Raw genomic sequence first — 14,855 nt, 5'->3', positions numbered from 1 at the left:
GAAACTAAAAGCTGTATAATTACAAAATTGTGGCTTCTATCGCAATCAGTTGCATATTTTCTAGTTTGTATTAATGAAAAGTAATAAATAATGATCCTACTTTGCCAGAGAAATAGCCATAATGCAAATCTGACATTGAGAGTAAGAATTAAGAGAAAGGTGGAAAAAGGGATGTATATAGAAGCAAACCTTTATATTGAAGGTCTAGAAAGTGATTTAGGACATAAGAACTGATCAATGGAGAATTTAATAGGCTACAGGACTGTGTGATTTAAAAAAATTAAAAAAATTTCCTGCTATCCCAAAAACTTGACTAAATGTCGAAAAGATTGAAAATTCAGTCGTAGCTCTGCTTTCAGTGTTAAAAAACTCTAAAAAGGAAGTTGAGATCCCTAATGAAATTCATACTGATCAATGCAGAATTTTATAGGCTACAGGACTGTGTGATTTAAAAAAATTAAAAAAATTTCCTGCTATCCCAAAAACTTGACTAAATGTCGAAAAGATTGAAAATTCAGTCGTAGCTCTGCTTTCAGTGTTAAAAAACTCTAAAAAGGAAGTTGAGATCCCTAATGAAATTCATACTGATCAATGCAGAATTTTATAGGCTACAGGACTGTATGATTCAAAAAAATTAAAAAAATTTCCTGCTAGCCGAAAAACTTGACTAAATGTCGAAAAGATTGAAAATTCAGTCGTAGCTCTGCTTTCAGTGTTAAAAAACTCTAAAAAGGAAGTTGAGATCCCTAATGAAATTCATACTGATCAATGCAGAATTTTATAGGCTACAGGACTGTATGATTCAAAAAAATTAAAAAAATTTCCTGCTAGCCGAAAAACTTGACTAAAAGTCGAAAAACTTGAAAATTCAGTCGTAGCTCTGCTTTCAGTGTTAAAAAACTCTAAAAAGGAAGTTGAGATCCCTAATGAAATTCATACTGATCAATGGAGAATTTAATAGGCTACAGGACTGTGTGATTTAAAAAAATTAAAAAAATTTCCTGCTAGCCCAAAAACTTGACTAAATGTCGAAAAGATTGAAAATTCAGTCGTAGCTCTGCTTTCAGTGTTAAAAAACTCTGAAAAGGAAGTTGAGATCCCTAATGAAATTCATACTGATCAATGCAGAATTTTATAGGCTACAGGACTGTGTGATTTAAAAAAATTAAAAAAATTTCCTGCTAGCCGAAAAACTTGACTAAAAGTCGAAAAACTTGAAAATTCAGTCGTATCTCTGCTTTCAATGTTAAAAAAATCTAAAAAGGGAGTTGAGATCCCTAATGAAATTCATACTGATCAATGCAGAATTTTATAAGCTACAGGACAGTATGATTTACAAAAATTTAAAAAATTTCCCTGTCGGTGAAATATGATGATAAAGAGTTTATACTCTTATCTTTCCTTTGACATTTATTTCTATGCTCAAAAGGTTCATGTTTCGCTTTTGTTTAGCTGCTAGCTTTGGTTGCCAGTTTCAGACTTATTTTTGGCGTGAAATGCTCCATATTTATATTTAGTTTTACTATATCATTTATAATATAAAGAAAAAAACATAAGCCTTCATTTTTGTTTCAGGTGAACTGCTTTCTGAAGGTTTCCACGCGCGAGCCGTTGGCCGTGAGCCGCGAGACACGGCGAACCACGAGTCGCGAGCCTTCAGCCGTGAGCCGTGAACCACCACGAGCCACGAGCCACGAGCCGCGAGCAGCGCGCGAGTAGTCAGCTGGGCGAAAGGGGAGAGGCAACCGCTGCTCGCAGTGGAAAATGCCTGTAAGCGCCCGGCTTATTCCCCGCCTGGCTACTCTCCTCTCGCGCAGTGGGTGGGGGAACTCTTTCCCCTCCAGCGTGCTACTCGCTAGCGGCATCGCGCGTATGCCACTAGATGGCAGTTTTTTCAATTTCGGGCGAAACTGCAGCGCGTGGTAACTCCGTCGCGGCCGCGCAACGCTTGAGGGATCCCGTTAAGTAGGGGTACCAATTTCGAAATATTTTTTGTTTGATAGTTTTAGGCCTGAAATGTTAATAGTCTGAAGTCATACCCATGGTAATAGATAAAAAGAAGTAGAGGAAGTAAATACAGAAAAACTTAGGTACATACTCAGCCACATATATCAATGGTAGACGGTACAAAGAAGAATTAGAAATTCGTACATTCATATAATTTAGGATTTATTTTAAAGCTGAAACAAAGGTTATTATAATATAACAAAAAACGACGAAAAGAGCTGCAACATGGACATTAGCCAAAAGAACAGAAATGAAAATTATTCATTTGAAGAAAAATTAGCATTGGTTGATATCATTCAACAATATTCAAAGATTATTGAAAATAAACAAACTGATGCTGTAGGATTGTATGAAAAAAATAGAACATGGAATATAATATGTGTTAAATTTAATAAAGAAATGCAAAAAGATGCCAGTGAAGGATCTTTAAAAACTTTATGGTCTAATATTAAAAAATGTACCAGAAAATATTTTGCAAAACTAAAGGAAGAAACATATAAAACAGGTAATTGTGATAATATTGAAAATTATTGATTTCCAATTAACAAATCCTGTATTATCTTTTTTTTTAGGAGGTGGATCAAATAATGTTACATCAAATATTCTTTACAATAAGGCATATGAGATTATAAAAACTTCTGTTGATGGACTAGAAAATGTAAATGATAGTGATGGTAAATTTGCTGCGAAGGAAACGATTAATGTGATAGAAGAAATTATTGCATATGAAGAAGAAAACGAGGATCCAAATACTGATGAAGTGTTTAAGGTTTATAATATTAAAATTATGATTTTAAAATGTAATATAAAAATTGATCCTAAGACTTATTTTTTTATTATTTTATAGTATTTAACTGGCAAAGGAGAAATTAATAGGTGGGAGAAATGGAACTCAAAACAGTTATCAAAATCTTTAAGCAAACCTCTACATAATGTTATTAAAGGACCATCAATTTCAACAAGCTCTATTTCAAGGTCCTCGAATGATACAAAATACATGCAGGAAAATTTATTGCAAAGCAAAATTGAGCTTAGCAACTTAATGAAAAAGGATTTAAATGAGAAAAGTAATTTAGAAATACAAGTTTTAGGCGAACAACTGAAAAAAGAAAGGCTAAAAGTTAAATTATTAGAATATAAATTACAAAAAGAATGTGAAAATAACAATAACGTTACACAGGTTATTAATAGTTCTGACTCATCAGACTAGTTAAAAAATTAATATTATTCAGTATATTATAGTTTTTGAAATTACCAAATTTTATTTTTTTATTTAAAATGATATTTTTGATTTATTTTAATATTACTGTCTATTTTTTTGTTAATATAAGCCAAGAAGAATTTATTATTCCTGAATATTTTTTTTTGTACGAAAATAGAAGAATACATTTTTAATTTATTACATTTTATTAAAGAGTTACTCAATGAAATTTTTTGTAGCAAACTTGATACCCAGGTAAAAAATCCATACATTTTGAACATTCCATTATTTCAAACTACTAATTTACATATTTCAGTTGTCACGAATAATAATCCTACAATATTTCTTTATCAAACGATATCTGCAGTGGAATCATTTTACGACGCTCTCAAGAACAACAAAAAGTCTATTTAGGAAAATGGAATCAAAAGAGGTTAATACTTTTCACAATCCTTACAGACAGCTAAAACAAACAATAGTTATTAATCTTATTTTTTTTACTGAAATATTTTTAACACCTACCTTTGAAAATAAGATTCTATCAAATATCTTCTCTCGTCTGCATGTAAATTTTCATTATAATTTCTTACTATATTGTTGTATTGATCAATGGTTATATTTTCTTCTACGTTTGATCTAATGATGTTGTATAAAACGGCACAAGATATAATAACATTCATGGTCCTCTCTGGCGTTCTGAATCGAGAGCCGATAGTTAATACGGGAAAAATTCTTCCCCAAATGCCAAAGCACCTTTCGACCATTGATCTAGTTCTTATCTGAGCCTCATTATAAAGTATTTCAGCTGGTGACTTTGGATTAATCAATGGGGTCAATAAATACGGTAGATTAGGATAACCAGAATCACCCAAAAGCAAACTATTTCCGAATTCGCCAACTTCAAAACGGTGTTTTATACGCGAATTGTTAAAAATTGTTGAATCATGCGAGGATCCTGGCCATCGCGCAACAATATCCATTATCTGCAGTTTGGAATTTACAATAACCTGGACATTTAACGAGAAAAACCCCTTCCTATTTCTGAATAGCTCTGCATATTCTCCACCTACAGCAAAGATAATCCTCTTGGTGAAACAGTTAATAGTCTGTATTATTAAAAATGTATGATCTTTTACCATAGGATTGAATAGTAATATGTATGCAGTCGATTGCGCCCAGAACTCTTATGAATCCTGACTTCTCAAAATTTCCTGCTTGGGTTCGCAAAATATCTTCAGGCTCTAATGGAAATTTAATATATTCTTTACTTAAAGCAGCAATCGCAGAAGACACCCGATGTACAATTTTAGTAGCGGAAGCATTTGAAACCCCAACAAATTCAGATATAATTATAACAAAGGAGCCAGTGGAATAAAACCTTAATGCTATTAGCAACTGAATCATTGGTGATATTGCATGATTCCTGAAAGTGATGAAATACAATTGATGACAATATATTAATGTTTATTTATCTTTTAATATGAAATATCAATTACCAATCAGTTTTAAAAGTCAACGTATGGCTAATTTTCTGCAATAATATTAAAGCGTCTTCCTTACGAAGTCTAAATCGTTTTCTGAAATCATCAGCATTATATATATTGAACCAATTCATCCGCGGTCTTATTATTCTCGTCTTTCTTTTAAACATGCACTGCGTATTTTCATCCAACTCTTCTTCTTCTTCGTCTAAGAAATCCAACATAATTAGATAATTCATTGGAAATAATTTATTCATATTCATGTGTTATTATATGACTAAACTCTGTGAATATACCCGATTTATCTTCAATAGCGGTACATGAGACCTTTTATGTTATTTTACTATAGTACTTTTGACTATCGCAAAATTATTATATTTCGTTTGAATTAATCAAGCCTTATCTACTTCCCTCGCTTTTTCCTAAAATAACTTCAGACTATTAATATTTCAGGTTGAAAACTTTAAAGCAAAAAATTTTCCGAAAGTGTAGGAATATTTTAAGAAATTGGTACCTCTACTTAACCTGGACCCTCAACGGTAAGAATGGCCCTTAGAGAGTGAATAGGGAATATGGAAGAGCTGTGATAGCTAATTGCTATTCTATCCCCACTTCTAAAAGGAAAATAGGGGTAAGGATAAATAAGAAATATTGGCACTAATTGGGAGCTCCGTCTGACTAGTTTAAGCAGGAAAGAAGCAAAATTGACAAATGTTGGTTTCATTATTTTGGAATTAAATTTCAAACGTTTGTTTATATAAATCTAAGGGCCTGATAAAGTAAGTGAAATAAAATTTAAAATAATACAATATCGTGTATAGTTAAAAAATTAATCTTTTATTTCTTTTTAACAGTTGTTATGAATAATGAATTTAGTTCGTGTAGACTCTACCAATTTTAATTTAATTTATTTTGATAAAATAAAAATGGATGTCCTACTGCAAGAAAAAAGTAGTGAGTAGTTTATAAAATTATATTAAAAATATATGGAGGGATAAAGTTGCTACTGGAATTTTTCATTTTTGCTGTACTACTAAATTATTGCAATTAATTGAAAGAAGACAGTTATCAAAATAAATTAAATTAAAATTGGTAGAGTCTACACGAACTATATTCATTATTCATAACAACTGTTAAAAAGAAATAAAAGATTAATTTTTTAACTATACACGATATTGTATTATTTTAAATTTTATTTCACTTACTTTATCAGGCCCTTAGATTTATATAAACAAACGTTTGAAATTTAATTCCAAAATAATGAAACCAACATTTGTCAATTTTGCTTCTTTCCCGCTTAAACTAGTCAGACGGAGCTCCCAATTAGTGCCAATATTTCTTATTTATCCTTACCCCTATTTTCCTTTTAGAAGTGGGGATAGAATAGCAATTAGCTATCACAGCTCTTCCATATTCCCTATTCACTCCCTAACTTGCTCCCGGACACAGAATTACTAGACGGAGTGAATAGGGAATTCTAGGGAAAGCTCCGTCGGAGTGAAAAGAGTTTAATTCCGAACTCAACTAATATAGTCGCCGAATTGACAGTTCACAACCATATAGTTTGGTCGTTGAGTATATTATGTTGGAAGCGTTGTGAAAATGACGTCATTTTTCTTAGCGACCAACTTCAGCCCGAGACATACATTCTGGCTGGAGAAGAAGAAGATTATGAAGGAAAATTTTATTTTCGATATATATATAGCTAACAGAGTATGAGATCTCTGAATTGCGTGAACCGATTTTGATGTTCTTAGGCGCAAATGAAAGCTTTTTCAAAACCATTTTAAAAAAAACTTTACTTAAATAATGGCAATGGATTATTCACGGAGAAAAATCGGTTTGAAAATTGGGACGCCTCAACTAGCTGTATAAGAGAGTAGTGCCTGGACGGCGGTATAGGCATGACTTTTTCTACTTTTATGTACTTGCCGTCGAGACACTACCGTGTCTCTTGATTGGGGTCGTTATGGGGACCTATTCTTTTTTGATTGGTTTTTGAACAAAAAATAATTTCATAAGGAATGATGATAGCCAATTTGCTATATAATCGACGAAACACAATATATCTATACATAAATAATTCACAGTACAAAAATAGGTTATAAGGACCAGTCCTTATAAATCACTTTATGAATGTAATTAGATCTCATATCTACCTAAGTATATTTATAAAATTTTATGAGGTCTTCCAATCTATAGTCAGGTAGATATAGGAACCACCATTTTGACGAAAAGGTATTTATAAGGACATGACATGAAGAAGTACAAAGGTTTAAATGGGGACAAGTGAGCTTTAGATCTCATTAGAACCCTTAGAACATCTACACGCCAAGTCCTGATAAATGCCCTTTTATGAAAATACTAGTCCCTGTTTCTACTTGATTATAAATTTTACGTCCTTATAACCCCCACAAAACAGACTTCGCCTGTAAAAAAAGGCGGCAAGTACATAAACAATCTAGCATAAATGATATAGTAAAATTATCCTATTAAAAAAAGTAGTGAAATCCAAATATTAGGCAAGTATATTTTTTTACCTTAACAAAAGTTAAATTTTCGAAAAAAAAAGGAACAAAAAAGTTACTTGCCGGGTCCGTAATGTTCATGCACAGTGGGAAATGAATCGTGTGTGATTCAAGTATAGCTTAGTATAGCAAATTTCATATTAGGATAAAGATTGAAGTTAGCCGAACTACAGACGATTCCATTTCTCACTGTGCATGGACATTACGGGCCCGGCAAGTAACTTTTTTGTTCTTTTTTTTTTTCGAAAATTTAACTTTTGTTAAGGTAAAAAAATATACTTGCCTAATATTTGGATTTCACTACTTTTTTTAATTGGATAATTTTACTATATCATTTATGCTAGATGGTTTATGTATTTGCCGCCTTTTTTTACAGGCGAAGTCTGTTTTGTGGGGGATTTCATAACGTTTTGTAAGAGAATATATATTTAAAAAATTAAATTATTCTTTTAAATTCTACAGAATTTAAAGAAAATTTCCACATTTCTCATGTTTTGAAACCACAGCGCTTAACTAATAAAAATATTATAATATCTGTAAACTATTAGCCTCATATTCTAAAGAATTTCAATCCATACTGAGTTATAAGCCCTTCTTTTCTCAAGATTTGACTTTAAATTTACTCCTTTTTTCATATTTTTATGAATTGCAAGGTTTCAACATCATCATTGAGTTCTGGAATATTCTCTGCCATACCAAGATCTTTTTTATCTTCCTTTGGACATTCTGTATCAGGAAATACCACAGATAAGATGATTGAAGCCTCTGGTTCATAGATATTCTGCTGCCAATTTCTTATTTTCATCCACTGTATGCCTGCAATTTAAAAATTTACAATCTTACACGACAAATTGATCAGTTTGTAAACTGATATATATCTTAAGATTGTTCAAATGAAGTAATATTTTTATTTAATCTAATTAATTGTTACAAAGCATTCAATATTTGTTCTTGACATATATATTATATCTTTGTTTCTTTTGTAAAATGTACTATCATATAATTAGCTCCAATCCAAGCACTGGTCAACTTGTATTCTACGTAAATAATATTTTTTTGGAATTTCACATCATCCAAATAAGCATTTTTTTTACCTTAATTTAATTTGAAACCTATTAAACAGTTGATATCCTCATCAGTTTAAAGAAAAGAAATAGCTAAACATGTATTTTGTTAATTTCAGTACCTGGAAGTTAGCGTATGATTTTCAAATACCTTAACAATTTCTTGCAATCTTGGCAATCACCGATGCACATAAATATTGAAAGTATACTTCTCCTTGGCACAGTGTTGAAAATTAATCTTACTTCATCCCGTCAGCTGTATCCCCAGCAATGATACAATAAACACATCACAATAATTTAATCTGAAATAAAATTCCACAAAGTACCACAAAATATATTACATTTAATATTATAAAATTCATTGTTATGCTTATCTAATTTGTTGATTCCTTTATGTAAAAAATTTGTTTAATGAGTGTAACCTCATCGGATTCAAATAGGAACAGTCTAATATTGTTTTTTCATTTATTTATTCTTGCAATCCTGGCAATCACCGATGCACATAAATATTGAAAGTATACTTCTCCTTGGCACAGTGTTGAAAATTAATCTTACTTCATCCCGTCAGCTGTATCCTCAGCAATGATACAATAAACACATCACAATAATTTAATCTGAAATAAAATTCCACAAAGTACCACAAAATATATTACATTTAATATTATAAAATTCATTGTTATGCTTATCTAATTTGTTGATTCCTTTATGTAAAAAATTCGTTTAATGAGTATAACCTCATCGGATTCAAATAGGAACAGTCTAATATTGTTTTTTCATTTATTTATAACGAAATTTGGTTCAAATTATTTTAAGGTTAATACTGTCAAACTTGCAGCTTAAGGTACATTTTCATGGGTCGCTTGTCGCTAGCGATTGGAGGTCACGTGACCTTATTTTTCTCCTTCTCCTCGCTTTATTTTATCGCTAGCGACGTGTGCCAATCAATTTGAAATTTTCAAACCTTTGACACATATCGCTGATATCCGCGGGGATAAGGGCTTTCAATAATCACACTATTCTTAAATAAAAACAGAATCATTACATTTTGTGTAGCTCTACCTATAAGGTATAATATGTATATCTAAGTATTTAAGTTATTCGATAAAGACATTATTATATTTATATACAAAAATGCATTTTTTATTATATTCCCTTTAAAAAAATTATAGGCGAATAATTTATCAAATAACGGGAAAATCAGTTTTGATAAGAGATACTATGAGTGGATAACTCAGTGCATTGTTTCTTTAAATCAGAAGGAAGAAGAGAAATGGATACGAACAAAAGCGGCATTAGCTGCAGTGCTTCATAGCAATAGTATTACAAAACGAAAATACAAAAGGAAAAGATGTTGGGTTGATCCTATATTTATTAGAAGGAAAGAAAATGGTTTTTTTAATGCAACAGTGCCGTATTTTACCTCAAAAAACTTTTATAATTATTATCGCATGAATGCCAGCCAATTTGAGGAGTTATTGCATATTATTGCACCAATAATTGTAAAAAAAACTGTAATAAGAGATCCAATACAGCCTGCAGAACGTTTGTCAATTACATTAAGGTATATACTTATCCTTTTCATACATAACCGAGAGAAAGAATCATTGATTATACAGGGTCTTTTCCTAACAGCGGAGCATAGGAGATTCGTGTTAGTTGACTATAGCACTCGGAATGATGGAATCTGAGAGCGCTGATTGGTCAATATTACGTAGTACCAACATATAATAGGCCGTTACCAATAGTTGGGTACAAAAAATGAGATTCATCCGCCATATTGGTGTGGAGAAATGTTTAAATGCTAATCCTAGCAGAAAGAGGTGTAAAATGGAGAAATGTCAAATGGTAAGGTTACTAAAGTAAAAATTGAAAATAATTAATGGAAAGTATGAATATTCTTCATTTTCCTTCAAAGTATTCAATTTTTACTTTAGTAACGACAACATTTGACATTTTTCCATTTTACATATCTTTCTGCTACGATTAGCATGTAAACATTTCTCCACACCAAAATGGCGGATGAATCTCATTTTTCGTATCCAACTATTGGTAATGGCCTATTATATGTTGGTACTACGCAATATTGACCAATCAGCGCTCTCAGATTCCATCATTCCGAGTGCTATAGTCAACTAACACGAATCTCCTATGCTCCGCTGTTAGGAAAAGACCCTGGATGCTTACGTTCAGTGATCTGATGCGGGTTAGAGTTAGACCCAGTTTCAGAGCTGCAACTTTCGAAAAAACTCTAGATGGATCCGAGTCTAGTGAGGAGGCTTCCGCGAGTGGATCTGATCGGATCCGGGTTAAAGGGGATTAAGGTAGGACGTACTCAGACGTGATCGAAATTCAAAACAGCATTGGTAAAATTTCAATAAGCAAATAAAGGTAAACTTAGTTATAAACTTTTATTATTAACATTTTATCACGTAGTTTTTTAATTTCATCAGGTAAAAATAAAAAATTAAGAAGAAGTAAATTATATTTAAAATGATAACCTTAATCTTATGTTTATTGTATTTAAATGGCAATAAATTTTCTGTATATTTGCAATTAATTATTAATTTTTTTCAGAAATAAAGATGGATCAATACTACGCTCACAATAGATATGTAGGTATGTAAAGTTTAAATGTAGTACAGAATACTAAAATAGTAAAGTATTCAGTTTTATTATAAATTATACTTTAATTTCCTACACAACCCAAAACATTGGAGTGAAAAAAGTGTATTTGCATTAATTATTAAATCTTAATTTCATTAGACTTTATTAAAAGGAAATATTTTAATTAATACTTTCTTTTTTTTGGCAGATCTGAATAAATATTCCTGGACAATTGGAAGCACAAAATTGTTGTTGGAACATATAAGGAAAAATAAAAATATAATACAAAATAAAAATATTGGTCAAAAAAAATTATGGGAGGTAATTGCTGCAGAATTAGGTAAAAAGGATATTTAGTTAATGGCAAGCAGTGTTCAAATAAATGGAAATACTTTAACTTGTTGGTAAAACCTATTGCTATTGGTCACTTGTCCGTTTTTGACACTTCAATCACGTCGGAATACGTCCTACCTTTACCCCTTTAACCCAGACCCGATCAGATCCACACGCGGAAGCCTCCTCACCAAATCCGGGTTAATCTAGGGTTTTTTTCGAAAGTTGTATTACTGCGACTGTAGTAAACCCTAACCCGGATCAGATCACTGAACGTAAACATCCCCTGTATACATATTACCAGAGATGAAACGGGAGATTGCTCATGCGAGGTCCCGAGGCAATCCCTACCGGTAGGCGGCGCTGGTGTTGGCAAACGCGTGTCTCAGGTCCATCTAACCCCTAACGCCATCTATCGGAAGAGACCACGAAGCAAGAGCGTTAAGCTTAGAATAGGGTAAAACATATATGCATTGTTGCCAGAAAGCGGAATAAAGAGAGAGCGGAGATATTTTCTCGGACCTCTCTGTCTTTCTCGCTGTTAGCTTCTAGCAGAAGAGTCGAGGCAAAATCTTTCCGTTTCGCTTTGCCGAAAATCTACCAATATTCGATGTCATTTATATTTGCAGGCCAATGCCTTTATACATGATTTTTTCAGCATATTTATTTATCAGCATTGACTTATTTAAATCAATAATAAATTAAGGAAATGCGTATTTGATATATAATAATTATTTTAACTATAATTTCATCGTTATATTTCGCTTATTTCCGTAAAATCTGAATTTCTTTAGTTTATTATTGATTATTGTAAGTCAATGGCCATTAAAAAAAATTTAATCTTAAAAAAAAAAAAGAAAAGTACCGTTCAGGAATCGAACCCGGACCCACAAATCGCCACGCGATTACCTTACCGCCTAGACCACGAGGCTTCTTCAGTGCACCGTAAACAGATAGTATTTTTAAGGGCTTGAAATCTTCTTTTAAACCATATAAATAAACGAGCAACCGACAGCTTTATTCATTATTATTCTGTCATAATGGTACACAAATTAAGGAATAATTATATTTTGAATAGTTTTCAAAAGCTTTTCCAATAGCCAAGAACGAAGATAAATAATCAACGCTCGCAGTTTCCGTTCTTGGTTATTGGAAAATCTTTTGAAAATCTACATTATATAATTATTCTTTAATTTGTGTACCATTATGATAGAATAATAATGAATAAAGATGTCGGTTCTTCGTTTATTTATATGGTTCAATAGAAGATTTCAAGCCCTTAAAAAGACTATCTGTTTACGGTGCACTGAAGAAGCCTCGTGGTCTAGGCGGTAAGGTAATCGCGTGGCGATTCGTGGGTCCGGGTTCGATTCCTGATCGGTACTTTTCTTTTTTTTTTAAGATTAAATTTTTTTAAATTGCCATTGACTTACAATAATCAATAATAAACTAAAGAAATTCAGATTTTACGGAAATAAGCGAAATATAACGATGAAATTATAGTTAAAATAATTATTATATATCAAATACGCATTTCCTTAATTTATTATTGATTTAAATAAGTCAATGCTGATAAATAAATATGCTGAAAAAATCATGTATAAAGGCATTGGCCTGCAAATATCAATGACATCAAATATTGGTAGATTTTCGGCAAAGCGAAACGGAAAGATTTTGCCTCGACTCTTCTGCTAGAAGCTAACAGCGAGAAAGACAGAGAGGTCCGAGAAAATATCTCCGCTCTCTCTTTATTCCGCTTTCTGGCAACAATGCATATATGTTTTACCCTATTCTAAGCTTAACGCTCGTGCTTCGTGGTCTCTTCCGATAGATGGCGTTAGGGGTTAGATGGACCTGAGACACGCGTTTGCCAACACCAGCGCCGCCTACCGGTAGGGATTGCCTCGGGACCTCGCATGAGCAATCTCCCGTTTCATCTCTGATATTACCAATAACCGGTATATATGGCGTCCCTTGATGCATTTAGGAACTACGTTATAAAATCCCTCACCATCAGTAGCTTAAGATGGAAAGCTCGAGTTAGCTTACATTTTTAATTAAAAACTTTGAATAATAAAATATAAAGCAGTTTTTTAAATCTAAAATGCATGCTGAAGCATACTTTTCTGTTTTGAATTACTGATAGTAAGGGACTCTATAAGGCGGTTCCTAAATGCATCAAGAGACGCCATATATGCCGGTCATTATACATATCTTAAAATATTTTGTATAAAAATATTATAATACAATTTTTTTAATTTTGCTTATAGCTCTTGATGGTTTTATTAATAAGAAACTATTAATATTATTTTTAGATATTTAGCAACAGGTGATTCCTTGCATAGCTTGTCCTATCAATATTTAATTGGTGTAACCACTATTAGTAACATTATTAAAGAAACATGCGAAACGCTTTGGAGTTTACTGCATAATGAAGTAATGCCATCACAAAACACGGAAAGCGATTGGCTCCAAATATACAAAAAGTATGAAGAAAAATGGATTTTAATCATTGCATTGGTTCTATTGATGGCAAACATGTTGTAATTGAGGTAAATTAAAAAAATTTTATAATATTTAATTTTATTAACGTAATGATTTTTTACAGTGTCCCCCTAAAGCAGGGTCTGCTTATTTTAATTATAAGCATAGCCACAGCATTGTCCTCTTGGCCATTTGTGACGCGAATTATAAATTTTTGTACGTAGACATAGGGGCTTATGGCCGCCGCAGCGATGGTGGTATTTTCAAAGATTCACTAATAGGATTAAAATTCCGAACAAACAAAATGAACCTGCCATCACCACAATCTTTGTGTCCAGGTGGACCACCCTTACCTTACATCCTGGTGGGTGATGAGGCATTTCCATTAACACATTATTTGCTCAGACCATATCCAGGAAAACTAGGATTGAATGACGAGCAAGTCATTTATAATTATCGTTTAAGTCGTGCAAGACGAACAATAGAAAATACATTTGGAATATTAGTGAGTCAATGGAGGATACTGAAAAGGCCGATCAATTGCAGTGTTAAAAACACTATTTCTATTGTCAAAGCTGTTGTATGTTTGCACAATTATTTAAGAAAAGATGTGCAAAGCCATGAAGACAACGGAATTATGGAGATAGACTGCAATAATGTTTCTGCTAAACAAAACATTAGTGATAGTGCATTACAAAATATAGGCTCCTGTGGGTCAAACAATATCACCCGTATTGCGATTAACATAAGAGAGGAATTTTGTAAATATTTTAATAGCGAAGGCGCTATCCCATGGCAGTACGAAACTTATTAGTTAGTAAATTAAAAATTTAATTATATAATTTCAAGTTGAACTGTTCATTTAATTAAATAACAACAATTTTTACAAGTAGTTTTTAAAAATAAAAAAAAATGATTAAAAACATAATTATTGTTAATCTACAGAAACATCTTTTTCCTTTAATAAAACATCGTAAGTTATGTTCATTATTTGTTGCATAGCATTTAATTGTGAGGTACGTGACATTTCTTTTAAACGGCATTTTATTACATTGGCAAATGAGTCTATTTCGTCATTTTCTGGCAGTTGTGGTAATACTATTGGACTTCGTGGTCGGCTTAATGAATCCGCAATACGATCTATCGCACTACT

The 14,855-nt window shown here is 32.0% G+C and overlaps 3 protein-coding genes across 3 annotated transcripts; 2 read left to right on the top strand and 1 right to left on the bottom strand.

Annotated features, from left to right (window-relative positions):
* Positions 1 to 1,978: 1,978 nt before the first annotated feature.
* On the top strand, positions 1,979 to 3,622 carry LOC136776124 (uncharacterized). The gene is made up of 6 exons (XM_066731498.1): positions 1,979 to 2,090; positions 2,181 to 2,512; positions 2,580 to 2,776; positions 2,855 to 3,187; positions 3,250 to 3,374; positions 3,448 to 3,622. Exons 2-6 carry the CDS (start codon positions 2,233 to 2,235, stop codon positions 3,620 to 3,622), a joined length of 1,110 nt encoding a protein of 369 aa, XP_066587595.1. The 5' UTR covers positions 1,979 to 2,090; positions 2,181 to 2,232.
* Positions 3,623 to 3,638: 16 nt separating this feature from the next.
* On the bottom strand, positions 3,639 to 5,022 carry LOC136776352 (putative nuclease HARBI1). The gene is made up of 5 exons (XM_066731806.1): positions 4,973 to 5,022; positions 4,705 to 4,897; positions 4,345 to 4,631; positions 3,731 to 4,274; positions 3,639 to 3,671 (listed from the first exon to the last, which is right to left on the bottom strand). The coding sequence occupies exons 2-5, from the start codon at positions 4,857 to 4,859 to the stop codon at positions 3,662 to 3,664; spliced, it is 996 nt and encodes a 331-aa protein (XP_066587903.1). The 5' UTR covers positions 4,860 to 4,897; positions 4,973 to 5,022; the 3' UTR covers positions 3,639 to 3,661.
* Positions 5,023 to 11,524: 6,502 nt separating this feature from the next.
* LOC136776123 (uncharacterized) lies at positions 11,525 to 14,520 on the top strand. The gene is made up of 4 exons (XM_066731497.1): positions 11,525 to 11,571; positions 13,534 to 13,750; positions 13,827 to 14,412; positions 14,480 to 14,520. Exons 1-4 carry the CDS (start codon positions 11,525 to 11,527, stop codon positions 14,518 to 14,520), a joined length of 891 nt encoding a protein of 296 aa, XP_066587594.1.
* The last annotated feature ends 335 nt before the right edge of the window (positions 14,521 to 14,855 follow it).

The sequence above is a fragment of the Prorops nasuta genome, unplaced genomic scaffold (assembly GCF_024137725.1).
Source record: "Prorops nasuta isolate Cenicafe-Biocafe unplaced genomic scaffold, Cenicafe_Pnas_1.2 PNAS00009, whole genome shotgun sequence".
Lineage (NCBI taxonomy): Eukaryota > Metazoa > Arthropoda > Insecta > Hymenoptera > Bethylidae > Prorops > Prorops nasuta.
This window is presented reverse-complemented; position numbering and strand designations above follow the sequence as displayed.

Excerpts from the sequence above, each read along its gene's own strand:
- LOC136776124 (XM_066731498.1), top strand. The coding sequence starts at position 2,233 with ATGGACATTAGCCAAAAGAACAGAAATGAAAATTATTCATTTGAAGAA. Across the intron at positions 2,777-2,854 it reads ATACTGATGAAGTGTTTAAG|TATTTAACTGGCAAAGGAGA; the intron begins GTTTATAATATT and ends ATTATTTTATAG. Across the intron at positions 3,375-3,447 it reads ATTCCTGAATATTTTTTTTT|CAAACTTGATACCCAGGTAA; the intron begins GTACGAAAATAG and ends AATTTTTTGTAG.
- LOC136776352 (XM_066731806.1), bottom strand. The coding sequence starts at position 4,859 with ATGTTTAAAAGAAAGACGAGAATAATAAGACCGCGGATGAATTGGTTC. Across the intron at positions 4,632-4,704 it reads TTGACTTTTAAAACTGATTG|GAATCATGCAATATCACCAA; the intron begins GTAATTGATATT and ends CATCACTTTCAG. Across the intron at positions 4,275-4,344 it reads TATTACTATTCAATCCTATG|GTGGAGAATATGCAGAGCTA; the intron begins GTAAAAGATCAT and ends TCTTTGCTGTAG.
- LOC136776123 (XM_066731497.1), top strand. The coding sequence starts at position 11,525 with ATGAAACGGGAGATTGCTCATGCGAGGTCCCGAGGCAATCCCTACCG. Across the intron at positions 11,572-13,533 it reads TCCCGAGGCAATCCCTACCG|ATATTTAGCAACAGGTGATT; the intron begins GTAGGCGGCGCT and ends TATTATTTTTAG. Across the intron at positions 14,413-14,479 it reads ATTACAAAATATAGGCTCCT|CGAAGGCGCTATCCCATGGC; the intron begins GTGGGTCAAACA and ends ATATTTTAATAG.